We start from the raw sequence: 15030 nt of genomic DNA, 5'->3' as shown, positions 1-15030 counted from the left end.
GAAACAGCCAGGCCACGGAAAGCGAAGACGAAAGAGGAGCCCCCCCTCACCTCTCCGGCGTCGACCGACCCGTCGCCGGCGTTTACGTGTGTGGTCTCGCGAACGGAGATGCCTCACCGGCGGTCAAAAGTTTTCTTGGAGCACATCTTCTTTTACCTTGCGTGCGGAAGTCTCGGATTGCCTAATGACCGTACAAGTCTCTTATTTGGATCAGCACGGCGATGCTTTCGAGCTGGTTTTGGAGGTGTCCCTGCGATCGGTTTTGCATAGTCGACGTCGTAAGGCGACGACGTCGATTTCAGTCCGACTAGCGGTGCCAGGCAGACCATTTGGGATTTCATCCATGAATCGAGCTCTCACTGTCTTAAGAGGTAATACGTGCGACTAAAAAAAGAGTTAATACGTGGTGAGCAACTATTTGTGAGGTGATAAGGCAGAAAATTCTAGTGTGATTTGGCACCGTTCCATCCCAAACACCCTCTGATTGTATTACTATTACGTTACGTCGTCACTGACTTCGGATAATCGCGATATCTTGCGGACAGACACACAAGTTGGGACTCCAACTTGGCTACGGAACTCGAATAGACATCTCAATTATTGGAGAATATATATCTCCCGGCTCTTGGAATCGATCCCAAAATCAACACTAGCTAGCTACTTGTATCTGCATGGTCGCATGCGTTTCCTGTTCATCGCATCGCACCTAACTTATCTCCGGGACAAAAGGCTCGCTCCACCCGCACATATCAGTGATGCACTGGTGATTCGCTTGCATGTCTCCACTGGTACAAACACTCTCCAAGGTTCCAGTCAGCACAGCAGGGATTGTAGTTTAGGTTGCATGTCTCCCCTCGGACGAACACTGTAATTAAGCTAGATTCTCTCCCAAGACAAGATTACATACAGTGGAACGGCGAGCCCTCCAGCCACACAACCACACGTGCATGCGAAATCATGCATGCTGGTTACATTACTGGCGACACGATATTCACTTACGTACACCATTTACTCATGTTCACTTCACGTCAGAAGATAGTAGTATTACAATGAGTCAATTACAGCGGTGATGCTAGAACTTGTCGCAAACGGTCACTTTAGTGCTAGAACTTGCAGCATATATTAAAATGGTGCAAAAACTTGGTTGGAACGTGCAAATACGGTGCAAATCTCGTTTGCATACGGCTGCGATGCTGACAAGGCATGACAGCGTGGCATAGGGCCCGCTGTCAGTGACTTCCAAAAAAATCTCGGTTTTTTATTATTATTTTCTCACAAAAAGGCCCCTGTCAGGTGTATTGCATCCGGTGGGTCCCACTTGTCAGCAAAACATCACAAATTTTATTAGAATGAAAAATATGCAGCCGAGGGATTCGTACCAGTAACCTCAGTCTAAACATAACGCGCAGCTAACCATCAGTCAAGAGCTCACATCACGACATAGGGGCATACGTTTTATATATTTGAATTAAGTTATATAACTAAAGAATCTTAATCATAAAAAGGGTTACGCGCACGGTGTTTCAAGCCGGCTACCCAACTAAAACAATTAGGGGGGCGTGCCACTCCAACTATGTACTCACATGTGTAAATATAATTGCTACAGACTATGTCTATAACAGAACGTGCTCCTGGGCTACAGTTTATGTTTATTTTTCACTTTCCGAAAGTTGTAAAGAAATGTAAATTGTAATTATAAATAATATACATATAAATAAATATATTAGACTAAAAACATTGCTCATCTATTAATTTTTAAAAATCAATGAAATTAAATTACGAATTAATTGTATAATTAAAAAGTTTTTTCATATTAAATAAAATATAAAAGTAATTTTAGGAAATATGTGTATTTAAAAATTATCATATCAGTTCAAAAATGTACAAGTTCTTTTAATAAAATATTCATGTTGTATATAAAATTGTGCAAGCTTTAATGTTTTTATGTTGTTTTAATAAAATTTGTGATGTGGGCTGACAGGTGGGACCACCCAATGCCATACATGCAGTTGTTGTACACCTCACAGGGGCCTTTACGTGAGAAAAAATAAAAAAATTGAGGTTTTTTTAAAGAGAACACCACACGCCCAATCTTCACCATATAGTCACTAACAGCGGGCCCTATGCCATGCTGTCATGCCTCGTTAGCTTCGCCGGAGTATACAAACGAGATTTGCACCGTATTTGCACGCTCAAGCCAAGTTTTTGCACCATTTTAATGTATGCCGCAAGTTCTAGCACTAAAGTGACTGTTTACGCCAAGTTCTAGCACCACCAGTGTAATTGACTCTATTACAGTATCTAGCTTTGATCTCTTCTCACTGTAGACCCGGGGTTGGTCTCCCATGATTTGCCCAACGACCAACTATAAAAAGATCGAAGATCGAGCGCCACTTTTCACTGTGCGTTTCGATGCCGATCGCACCAAGCCGATCACGGAGGCGTTCCTGGCCGGGGCCGGCTGACCGGTCTGCTTATCCCGGCGATGACAGCAACTTGTCAAGCCTCGCGATCCCGTGAGTCATCGCGCACCCACCCATCGGCGCCGTCTACAGTATTCATCAGTAGAGTTCCGGACGATCGATAAACCTTAGTGAGCCTCTAAAGGCGATAAAAAGGATAGCCAGCTGCGGCTCCGAGCATATGCTTTGCTTATCTCGGTAGAGAAGTCGATTTCCTCCCAGGTTTCGATCCATCGGGAGGATTCCGTCTTCTCTCTTTCCTGCCGTCAGCTGGTTGGACGATCGATCGGTATTACAAGTAGGTATGTTGGTGGAGACAATGGGATTAAAGGGGATCTGACCTTTTCGGAGGTGTGCTTGGTGGGTGATGAAATTGATTATATTAGGCGCTGATTGGACTGTGTGGTTGCGTTGCGCCGGTGGGAATATATACCTGCATGTGGGTTCAATATTTTCTAGGAGTACTCATGATATTAACTACGAGCTGCATGCATCACCCTGATGTAGTCAAGGGTAATCCCCTTTTCTAAACAAAAAACTCGTCATATAAGCTGCACTTTCTCATTGCATCCGTTTGAGATGCGGAATGCTTACCAGGAAAAACATGGTGTCAGGCAAAATGTGGATGGACTTCTATGTTAGGCCAACCAAAAAACTACAAAAAGAAAACGAGGCCCTAAAGAAAACTGAGTTCTAGTGCATGTTTTTTTTTGGCAATTTCTACAACTACAGTCAACATGTATTGTAGTTTTGCATGAAGCTAAGAACATGGTTTTGGATGGTGTGCCTGGAGAAATCATCAGCGAGGCATGCAGAGCGGAAGTGCGCGCCTACTTCGTAAGAGCATATCCAGCCGCACCCCCAACAGGCCCCCCCAAGACGATATTTGTTCTGCCGGCGCAAAAGAAAAATACACCAAACGCCCCCCACACCCCTCCAGGACGCCGAATTTCGGTGGTTCAGCCCATTTTTTAGCCCGGCGTTTCCAGGCCGAACACAACGCACTGGGGGGCACTTGCGGGCTCCCGCGGAAGGAAAAGTGGCGTGTGGGCCACCACTGTCAGGCAAGAAACGCCTTTCCCCCGCCCAGTTTCCACCCGCGCGCCGCAGAACGTCACTTACCTTTTCGCCACCATGCCGATCACGGCGCCGTCCACCTGCCCACATTCGCTGCTCCGCCGCTAGAAAGGTCGTTTCCCCGCCGGAAAGAGGGAGTTTCGCCGCGGCAGCCTTCATCCCGCTCCTGGGCGAGCTTTCCAGGGCTCTAACGACGCGGGCAGGGGTACCGGCGACTGCCCACCCACCAGGTGTTCGGTGATTTTCCTGTTCGGCAATGGACTCCAACGACGAGGAGGCATTCGCGGCTCTGATGGAGGAGGAAGTCGAGGTCGACACCGACGACGAAGAGCACCTAATGATCCTCGCTGCTATGGCCGGCATGTTTGCCAACAATGCAAAGCCGCGGCGAGGTGGCTCGGCATCGGGCCGCCGCAAGAGGAAGCAGAGACATCGAATGGAGGGCTACTAGTTGCTCTACGTCGACTACTTCGCCAATGCTCCACCGCACGGCGAGAAAGTGTTTCGGCGCCGTTATCGGATGAGCCGGGAGCTCTCCCTCATGATTGTGAATGCCATCCGGGAGTTCGACAGCTATTTCATTTGCAAGAAGGACTGCACCGGCACAGTTGGATTCTCCTCACTCCAGAAGTGGACGACAACTATCAGGATGCTTGCATACGGAGCTCCCGGTGATATACAAGAAGACTATGGACGCATGGCCGAGTCCACCACCATTGATTATTTGTACAAGTTTTGCAGGGCAGTGGTGGCAGTGTTTGGACCACAATACTTGCGACCACCCAATGCTGAAGACACTGCTCGGATCCTAGCATAGAATGCAACAAGAGGATTTTTTGGGATGCTTGGAAGCATCGACTGCATGCATTGGGCATGGAAAAACGGTCTATTTGCTCGGCAGGGGATGTACAAAGGCGCCAAAGGAGCTTGCAGTGTGGTACTTGAGGCAGTGGACACACAAGACCTCTGGATTTAGCACTCCTTCTTTGGTATATGCCAGGAACTCACAATGACATCAATGTACTGCGCAGTTCACGTATGTCTTTGCCAAGCTTGTTGAACTATTTGATTTGAATTGATTTTTTTATGATGAACTATGTGATAAAAATAGTTTTTTTTTTGAATTTGTGTCGAAATGTGTCGAATTTGAGGTGAATCTGGGCTGAATTTGCGCCGAATTTGGGCCGATATATCGGCTGGGGGCGAACTTGGGATGTCGTCTGGGAACCAGCCCTCCCCCCCAGTGGCGGATCCAGGAATTGAACTTAGCCGGGGCGAAACATTGAAGGAATAAAAAATTTAATTGACGAATGCAAGTCCGCTGAACCAAATCTCATAAAATTCAAATATGAAGCTAGATGCACTCGAAAATTTACATGACCAATGATCCAGGACAGTTCAAGATTCTCAAGAACTAGGTTGTAACCACCTAAAATCACAAAATACAACATAAACGTCACACATAACTACTAACTTGGACTCCCGCTGCTTGAATAATGCATTCCATGGCCCAAAATGTCCAACTCCATGACTAATAGATACCTACAACAGGTGAACAAGCTGATATCAATACATGTATTGGAACAAGTAAGCAAATAGTTTGAAACAGATAACAAAAGTATTTACCCTAAGTCGTAAGTATACGGGGAGGGTTTGGTAGATGGCCTCTACGGTCTCTCAAGCTGTGAAAATGTTCTATGATCTTCTTGTCATCAATTCCAGCAAATATATCTCGCTCTACATAGCATATCATCAGATCATTCAACCAATCATCAGATATCTTATTTCTCAAATCTGTCTTAATGATATTCATGGCTGAGAAAACTCTTTCAACAGATGTCGTCGCTACTGGCAAAGTCAAAGCAAGTGTGATGAGTCGGTAAACCAAAGGAAAGTGTAAATGTTCCTTAGTTTCAACCAACTTGAGAGCAAGATTAGCAAGACTGCCACAACTGCAAAAAACATCAGACCTTTTCATCATATCAATGTATATCTTGAGTTGGCCATCCAAATGATATTGTTCTTCTGGATCAAACTCGATTGAGTAGATAGATGCAAGCTCAAGTAGGTTCTCATGATTAAATCTGCTAAATGAGTCTCTAGGATCTAGACTAGCAATGCATATCAATAACCTTGTTGAAGTTTCTCTGAACCGGTTATTCATCTCAGCTATGTTTCTATCAAGAACCTCATTGAATATTTCAACTTTGTAGTGATGGAAGCAACTAACCATTTTGCGGGAACTCCTTGGGTAACCCCTTGCTGGTATATTCTCATCCATACTAGGCACTGGTATCTCTCTTTTAATACAAAACGAAGTGGCAGCCGCCAAAAGTGCCTCCCATCCGTCATCCTTAGATGTTGCAATAAACTTTTAACAGACACAATCATGTTCATTGCACTTACTATGTTTTGATCCTTTTGTTGCAATGCTTGTGACAAGTCATTAGTCAAACCAAGCACTTTAAGCATCAAATGTAAGATCAGAACAAATTCAAAGACCTCCATAGATTTCATCAAACCTGATGCTTTGCCTCTATCATCCGCATCCTCCCCATCATGATAAATAGCATGTAGCACTTGAATCACCGAATCCCACATTTGATAAAGCCGAATCAATGTCCTATTGTGAGATCCCCATCGCGTATCACCGGGTCTTGCTGAAGTTCTCTTGATGTTTGCCTCTTCCTTTAAGAATCTCCCCATTTTCTAATTGCCACACAATCTTTTCATGATGCTTTTGTAATAATGCATCCTTTCTTTTACAAGAAGCACTGACCTACAAATCAAAGCATTGCAAAGTACAAGTCAGCAAGAAATCAAAATCATTGTAAAGTACAAGTCATCACTTGAATATTCAATGAGTTATAAAATATACTAACCATGGTTACAGTCATATTTGCATATCCAAAGAAATCACTAACAGCAAGGATACCCTTCACAACAGCCACAATCACTAATTGAAGCTGATGGGCAAAACAGTGAACATAAAACGCATGTGGATTTTCATCTAGCACCAGTTTTTTAAGCCATTTAGCTGCCCACGCATATTTGAGGCGCCATCATAACCTTGCCCTCTCAATCTAGACATGGATAATCCATGGGTAGCAAACACTTCATCCAAGGATCTTTTGAGAGAAGCGGATGTGGTGTTCACTACATGCTTGACAGCAAATAACCTTTCCAAAATATCTCCCTTTATGTTCAAAAACCTGATAATAATAGCCATTTGTTCTCTAACGGATGCATCACGAGACTCATCAACAAGTAGAGAGAAATGGCTATGCCCAAGCTCGTTCATGATTACTTCGGTGGTCTTTTCTGCGCAAGCTTGTACCATTTGCTTTTGTATTTCATGACAAGTCATTTGATGATTCCCAGGAGCATTGTCATTGAGTACATCAGCTGTAGCTTTGCATCTTATAGCATACCAATCCAACAACTCATGAAAAATACCCTTGTTTCTTGAAGTCTTTGACTCATCGTGGCCACGGAAGGCGAGTCCTTGCCTAAGAAGATACCTCACAACACCCATAATAGCCATTAAACAATCTTGGTATTCAAGATGTGACCTCTCAGTTTGAGTAGTCATTGCATATGCCACACTTTGTTTCCGGTTCTTGAAATCTGTACAATGTCTTCTAGCATTGTTGTGAGCACTCTTTGTCGAACCTTCATGAAGCCTGAAATATTCCATCGCTTTCTTCCAATTTTTATACCCATCCTGATTGAAGACATTGCCCCCAAACTTGACATTGCTTACTGGCTGCTTGAAGAGATAGCAGTAAAAACAGTATGCCTTGTTTTCTTTTACACTATACTCTAGCCAATCAAACTCGTCAAACCACTCCTTTCTGAATACCCTTTTATCTGTAGTGTTGCAAGGAAAATCATGCCCATACGGATGACATGGACCTTTCTTCAAATACTCCCTCCTCACTGCATCTCTGATTCCCGGAGTAGGATAATCTCCAATTTGTTTCCGGAGTCCAGGATCAGGTTCAATGTGAGTTGGACTAAATCCTAGAATAGAAGTTTGCAAAGTGTTATCATGAGAGCCCTCATTATACACTTCATGTTCAGGAACTAGATCTTCTACAATGTTTGCATCTGAGGCTTCAGTGGATAAAATGTTCGCATCAGGTTCAGGAACATGAACATGAACAGGAGCTTGAGATTCATTAGATGGTGGAGTTGCAAAATAAGTAGCAATTGGCTTCATCTTTTTAAAGATTCCCTATACATTACAAAATCACCATGTCAAGTACTGAACCTGTTCAATAATTGGCTAGAAATTGAAGGAACGGGAGCTTGAGATTCAGTAGCAAAGAATGGATTGGACTATTTACCTGCTGGCTGCGCTTGCTGATTTTGCAAACAGCAGCTGCGCATTTGCATGAGCTCGATCCACTGCCGCCGCTGCCTCCTCCCTCATAGGCCACGCCTGGCGCCGCTGCTTCTTTCCGTTCGCCCATGCGTGGACCAGCGAACGGCGGATGTGGATTAGGTGCCCGCGGCCGGTGGCCCGGCGAGGCGGAGCTCTTCGGTGACAAGCCAACGGTCCGGTGAGGCGGAGCTCTGTGGCGGCGAGGAGGAGATGGCTAGGTTACTCTCGCTACTACTTCGCTCGATTGGGGATATTCTGGAAGGGAGACGGGGTCGAAGGATTGGGTGTGGCCGTGCTAACTTGTTTTAGGCCGTGGACTGCAACTGGGCCTTTGTGCCTCCCGTGCAAATCCCCACATGCATTAGCCCATGTACTAAAACGAACCGTATTTTTTTGTATACGTAATTTTGGCTACCAGGGGCGGCCGACCATGCTCCCCTACCGTGGCGCCGCCACTGCTCCCCCCTTGCCGAATATATTGCCCGTTGACCCCCAAGCGACGATATTTCAAGCCCTTGGGTGGCCGAACGGCTGGAGATGCTGTGAAGCAAAGAAGGCAAAGATAACAGTTCCTTTTTTCTTTTCAAATCATGTTTGGTCTTACAACCACAATACACTGAGAGCTCGGCTTCTAAAAAGCATCTACTATCCAAATTCGTCAGTTCTGCATAATTCTTTAGGTGGACATCCAAGGCATATCTGGAGAGCTATTGTTGAAGAGATACGTTGAAGCAGGGCTTGATCAAGCGCATTGGCCATGGTGCAACAAGAAGTGTATGGAACGAGAACTGGATCCCGCGCAATGAAATGTTGAAACCTAATAGTTCTTTGATCCCTAACCCTCCAAATACTCGTGCGGAATTGATCGACGCCTCTTCAGCATCATGGAACAAACAAGTAGTCTTTATGCCGATGGATGTGCATGTTATTTTGGGCATACCTTTGTGCACAAGAAACATGGAATATTTCTGGAGCTGGAATTTTGTGAGACGATAATTTTTCGGTGACAACGGCCTACATGATGCTCATTGCCACAAGGCAGGGGAGAGAGGCGTGCCTTAATGTCTCTGCCGGTTCTTGGAGGGGCTTATGGAAGACTCAAGTTCCAGCCAAGGTTTGGATGTTTTTATGGAGGCTATCTAGACATTCAATCCCGACTAACATCGTTAGAGCACACAGGCATATGACTGACACAAAATGCATGTGGTTTCTGCTGGAAGCTTGATTCACGGAAGCATTCGATGGTTGAATGTACAGTTTCGAGATGCACGTGGGCTTTGGTTGATGACGAATGCGCTCAAACCTTAGTGGCGACTTCTGGATCAAACGCAAAAAACTGGTTGTTCACACTTATGGAGTCACTATCGTATGCTCTTTTTGTGAAGGTCTTGCTCACCCTTTGGGCAATATGGGACGCAAGATGCAAAGCTATTCACAAAGTCATTTCTCGAAGCCCTCAAACTATCCACTCTTTCATCAATAGATTTATTGCCCAGCTCAAAATGATTAAAGACAACAAGCCCGTGGCTGATCCTGTAGAAGACGGTGGTTTGTCGTGTCAAATTTGCAACACATACCCGATATTTTCTACTACGCTGTGACAAGACGGCAATGAGATGACGCCGCTGCTCACCCAGCGCCAGAGCTGGGCTTTCTTACTTTCGCCGCGAGTTGCCACACATCGGGTTGTGGGTGTGTTTACCCCGGCATCTTGCCAAGTCACGCCTCACGTCCTCTCCCACGCTCTGGGAACCGGCGACCGGCAACGTACGTGGTGACCATGTTGGTACCCGGTTCGGGGTTTTGCTCCATGGCGGTAGGTGGATGACGTCTTGGTTGGTTTCAAAGATGGAAGTCAATGTAACTGGCGTCATATATCCAATAGATGATGAAAATTTGGAGATGTAAAAGGGGGTATTTTATAATTTACATCACCAAAAAGTGCCTTTTACATCTTTACGAAAGAGCCAACTCCAACAGATGATGTATATTTGTGATGTAAAACTCCAACTCCAATAGATGATGTATATTTGTGATGTAAAACTAGCAACTTCAACTACTACTTCATTTGAAACATAATTCAAACATAACAAGTTCAACTACCACTTCATTTCAAACATAATTAAACATAGTTTGAATTGAAATATAAATTAAATGACTACTACTTTAATTTAAGCTACTACATCCATCAAATTACTACTACTCCAAGGACTACTACTAGTTGAAACTGTTGGGGAACGCGGTAATTTCAAAAAAAAAATCCTACGATCATGCAAGATCTATCTAGGAGATGCATAGCAACGAGAGGGGAGAGAGTGTGTCCACGTACCCTCATAGACCGAAAGTGAAAGTGTTTCAATAACGCGGTTGATGTAGTCGAACTTCTTCGCAATCCAACCGATCAAGTACCAAACGCACGACACCTCCGTGTTCAGCACACGTTCAACTCTATGACGTCCCTCATGCTCTTGATCCAGTTGAGGACGAGGATGAGTTCTGTCAGCACGACGGCAAGGTGACAATGACGATGATGCTACCGGCGCAGGGCTTCGCCTAAGCACTACGATGGTATGATCGAGGTGTGTAACTGCGGAGGGGGGCACCGCACACGGCTAAAAGATCAACTTGTGTGTCTATGGGGTGCCTCTAGCCACGTATATAAAGGAGGGGAGGGAAGAGGTGGCCGGCCCAAGGGGGTGCGTCAGGTGTGGGGAATCCTACTAGGACTCCCGAGTCCAAGTAGGATTCCCCTCCTCTTTCCTATTCCTAGTAGGAGAAGGAGGGAAGGAGGAGGAGGAGAGAAGGAAAGCCCCCCCCCCCCCCAACCCTAGTCCAATTCGGTTTGGGCTAGGGGGCGCGCGCCACTCCTTGGCCTACCTCCTCTCTTCCACCACTAGGCCCATGAGGCCCAATAACTTCCCGGGGAGGGTTCCGGTAACCCCTCGTACTCCGAAATGACCCGAACCATTCCGGCGTCCGAATGTAGCCTTCCAATATATGATTCTTTATGTCTCGACCATTTAGAGACTCCTCGTCAAGTCCGTGATCTCATACGAGACTCCAAACAAACTTCGGTCATCAAAACACATAACTCATAATACAAATCGTCATCGAACGTTAAGTGTGCGGACCCTATGGGTTCGAGAACTATGTAGACATGATCGAGACACATCTCCGGTTAATAACCAATAGCGGAACCTGGATGCTCATATTGGATCCTACATATTCTACCAAGATCTTTATCGGTCAAACCGCATAACAACATACGTTGTTCCCTTTGTCATCGGTATGTTACTTGCCCGAGATTCGATTGTCGGTATCATCATACCTAGTTCAATCTAGTTACCGGCAAGTCTCTTTACTTGTTCCGTAATTCTTCATCCCGCAACTAAATCATTAGTTACAATGCTTGCAAGGCTTATAGTGATGAAGATTACCAAGAGGGCCCGAAGATACCTCTCTGAAACACAGAGTGACAAATCCTAATCTCGATCTATGCCAACCCAACACACACCTTCAGAGACACTTGTAGAGCACCTTTACAATCACGCATTTACATTGTGACGTTTGGTAGCACAAAAAGTGTTCCTCCGGTATTCGGGAGTTGCATAATCACATAGTCTGAGGAACATGTATAAGTCATGAAGAAAGCAATAGCAATGAAACTGTAACAATCATAATGCTAAGCTAACGGATGGGTCATGTCCATCACATCATTCTCCTAATGATGTGATCATGTCCATCAGATGACAACACATGTCTATGGTTAGGAAACATAACCATCTTTGATTAACGAACTAGTCTAGTAGAGGCATACTAGGGACAATATGTTTTGTCTATGTATTCACACATGTACTAAGTTTCCGGTTAATAAAATTCTAGCATGAATAATAAACATTTATCATGAAATAAGGAAATAAATAATAACTTTATTATTGCCTCTAGGGCATATTTCCTTTAGTCTCCCACTTGCACTAGAGTCAATAATCTAGTTCACACCGCCCTGTGATTTAACACCAAGAGTTCACATCTGTATGTGATTAACACCCATAGTTCACATCGCCATGTGACCAACACCCAAAGGGTTTACTAGAGTCAATAATTTAGTTCACATCGCTATGTGATTAACACCCAAAGAGTACTAATGTGTGATCATGTTTTGCTCATGAGAGTATTTTAGTCAACGGGTCTGTCACATTCAGAGCCGTATGTATTTTCCAAATATTCTGTGTGTACAATGCTCTGCATGGAGCTACTCTAGCTAAATGCTCCCACTTTAAATATGTATCCAGATTGAGACTTAGAGTCATCTGGATTGGTGTAAAAGCTTGTATCGATGTAACTCTTTATGATGAACTCTTTATCACCCTCATAACCGAGAAACATTTCCTTAGTCATCACTAAGGATAATTTTGACCGCCGTCCAGTGATCTATGAAGGAAATATGCCCTAGAGGAAATAATAAAGTTATTATTTATTTCCTTATTTCATGATAAATGTTTATTGTTCATGCTAGAATTGTATTAACCGAAAACATGATACATGTGTGAATACATAGACAAACTGAGTGTCACTAGTATGCCTCTACTTGACTAGCTCATTAATCAAAGATGGTTATGTTTCCTAACCATGGACAAAGAGTTGTCATTTGATTAACGGGATCGCATCATTAGGAGAATGATGTGATTGACTTGACCCATTCCGTTAGCTTAGCACCTGATCGTTTAGTATGTTGCTATTGCTTTCTTCATGACTTATACATGTTCCTATGACTATGAGATTATGCAACTCCCGTTTATCGGAGGAACACTTTGTGTGCTACCAAACATCACAACGTAACTGGGTGATTATAAAGGTGCTCTACAGGTGTCTCCAAAGGTACTTGTTGGGTTAGCGTATTTCGAGATTAGGATTTGTCACTCCGATTGTCGGAGAGGTATCTCTGGGCCCACTCAGTAATGCACATCAATATAAGCCTTGCAAGCATTGCAACTAATGAGTTAGTTGCGGGATGATGTATTACGGAACGAGTAAAGAGACTTGCCGGTAACGAGATTGAACTAGGTATTGAGATACCAACGATCGAATCTCGGGCAAGTAACATACCGATGACAAAGGGAACAACGTATGTTGTTATGCGGTGTGACCGACAAAGATCTTCGTAAAATATGTGGGAGCCAATATGAGCATCCAGGTTCCGCTATTGGTTATTGACCGGAGACGTGTCTCGGTCATGTGTACATAGTTCTCGAACCCGTAGGGTCCGCATGCTTAAAGTTTGATGCGGGTTATATTATGAGTTTATGTGTTTTGATGTACCAAAGGTAGTTCGGAGTCCCGGATGAGATCGGGGACATGACGAGGAGTCTCGAAATGGTCGAGACGTAAAGATTGATATATTGGACGACTATATTCGTACTTCGGAAAGGTTCCGAGTGATTCGGGTATTTTTCGGAGTACCGAAGAGTTACGGGAATTTGTAGTGGGCCTTAATGGGCCATACGGGAAAGGAAAGAAAGGCTTCAAAGGGTGGCTGCACCCCTCCCCATGGACTGGTCCGAATTGGACTAGGGAGGGAGGGCGCCCCCTTCCTTCCTTCTCCTTCTCCCTTCCCTTTCTCCTACTCCAACTTGGAGGGGGGGGGGGAATCCTACTCCCGGTGGGAGTAGGACTCCCCTATGGCGCGCCCAAGAGAGGGCCGGCCCTCCCCTCCTCTACTCCTTTATATACGGGGGAGGAGGCACCCCATGGAGACACAACAATTGATCTCTTGATCTCTTAGCCGTGTGCGGTGCCCCCCTCCACCATATTCCACCTCGATAATATCATAGCGGTGCTTAGGCGAAGCCCTGCGTCGATAGAAGATCATCATCATCACCACGCCATCGTGCTGACGGAATTCTCCCTCAAAGCTCGGCTGGATTGGAGTTTGAGCGACGTCATCGAGCTGAACATGTGCAGAACTCGGAGGTGTCGTGCGTTCGGTACTTGGATCGGTCGGATCGTGAAGACGTGCGACTACATCAATCGCGTTGTCATAACACTTCCGCTTTCAGTCTACGAGGGTACGTGGACACACTCTCCCCGCTCGTTGCTATGCATCACCATGATCTTGTGTGTGCGTAGGAATTTTTTTGAAATTACTACGTTCCCAAGAGTGGTATCAGAGCCAGGTTTTATGCGTTGATATTATATGCACGAGTAGAACACAAGTGAGTTGTAGGTGATACAAGTTATACTGCTTACCAGCATGTCATACTTTGGTTCGGCGGTATTGTTGGATGAAGCGGCTCGGACCGACATTATGCGTACGCTTACGCGAGACTGGTTCTACCGACGTGCTTTGCACACAGGTGGCTGGCGGGTGTCAGTTTCTCCAACTTTAGTTGAACCGAGTGTGGGTACGCTTGGTCCTTGAGAAGGTTAAAACAACACTAACTTGACGAACTATCGTTGTGGTTTTGATGCGTAGGTAAGAACGGTTCTTGCTCAGCCCTTAGCAGCCACGTAAATCTTGCAACAACAAAGTAGAGGACGTCTAACTTGTTTTTGCAGGGCATGTTGTGATATGATATGGTCAAGACATGATGCTATATTTTATTGTATGAGATGATCATGTTTTGTATCCGAGTTATCGGCAACTGGCAGGAGCCATATGGTTGTCGCTTTATTGTATGCAATGCAAACGCCCTATAATTGCTTTACTTTATCACTAAGCGGTAGAGATAGTCCTAGAAGCAATATTTGGCGAGACGACAACGATGCTACGATGGAGATCAAGGTGTCGGGCCGGTGACGATGGTGATCATGACGGTGCTTCGGAGATGGAGATCACAAGCACAAGATGATGATGGCCATATCATATCACTTATATTGATTGCATGTGATGTTTATCCTTTATGCATCTTATCTTGCTTTGAGTGACGGTAGCATTATAAGATGATCTCTCACTAAATTTGAAGAAAAAAGTGTTCTCCCTGAGTATGCACCGTTGCCAAAGTTCGTCGTACCCAGACACCACGTGATGATCGGGTGTGATAAGCTCTACGTCCATCTACAATGGGTGCAAGCCAGTTTTGCACACGCAGAATACTCAGGTTAAAC

General features: G+C 44.8%; 1 protein-coding gene across 8 annotated transcripts; it reads right to left on the bottom strand.

Annotated features, from left to right (window-relative positions):
* Window positions 1-4941: 4941 nt before the first annotated feature.
* LOC123157382 (uncharacterized) lies at window positions 4942-8087 on the bottom strand. Of its 8 annotated transcripts, none has more exons than XM_044575652.1 (5): window positions 7889-8087; window positions 6422-7776; window positions 5770-6318; window positions 5166-5491; window positions 4942-5081 (listed from the first exon to the last, which is right to left on the bottom strand). In XM_044575652.1, exons 1-2 carry the CDS (start codon window positions 8012-8014, stop codon window positions 6550-6552), a joined length of 1353 nt encoding a protein of 450 aa, XP_044431587.1. In that variant the 5' UTR covers window positions 8015-8087; the 3' UTR covers window positions 4942-5081; window positions 5166-5491; window positions 5770-6318; window positions 6422-6549. The 8 variants fall into 8 exon arrangements, with proteins under 8 accessions (XP_044431587.1, XP_044431586.1, XP_044431592.1 ...); XM_044575655.1 differs by having other exon boundaries at window positions 4997-5081; window positions 5166-5276; XM_044575651.1 differs by having other exon boundaries at window positions 5166-6318.
* Between the last annotated feature and the right edge of the window lie 6943 nt (window positions 8088-15030).

The sequence above is a fragment of the Triticum aestivum genome, chromosome 7B, assembly GCF_018294505.1.
Source record: "Triticum aestivum cultivar Chinese Spring chromosome 7B, IWGSC CS RefSeq v2.1, whole genome shotgun sequence".
NCBI classification, from domain to species: Eukaryota; Viridiplantae; Streptophyta; class Magnoliopsida; order Poales; family Poaceae; genus Triticum; species Triticum aestivum.
The sequence above is the reverse complement of the archived record's forward strand: the minus strand, read 5'-3'. Positions and strand labels throughout refer to the sequence as shown.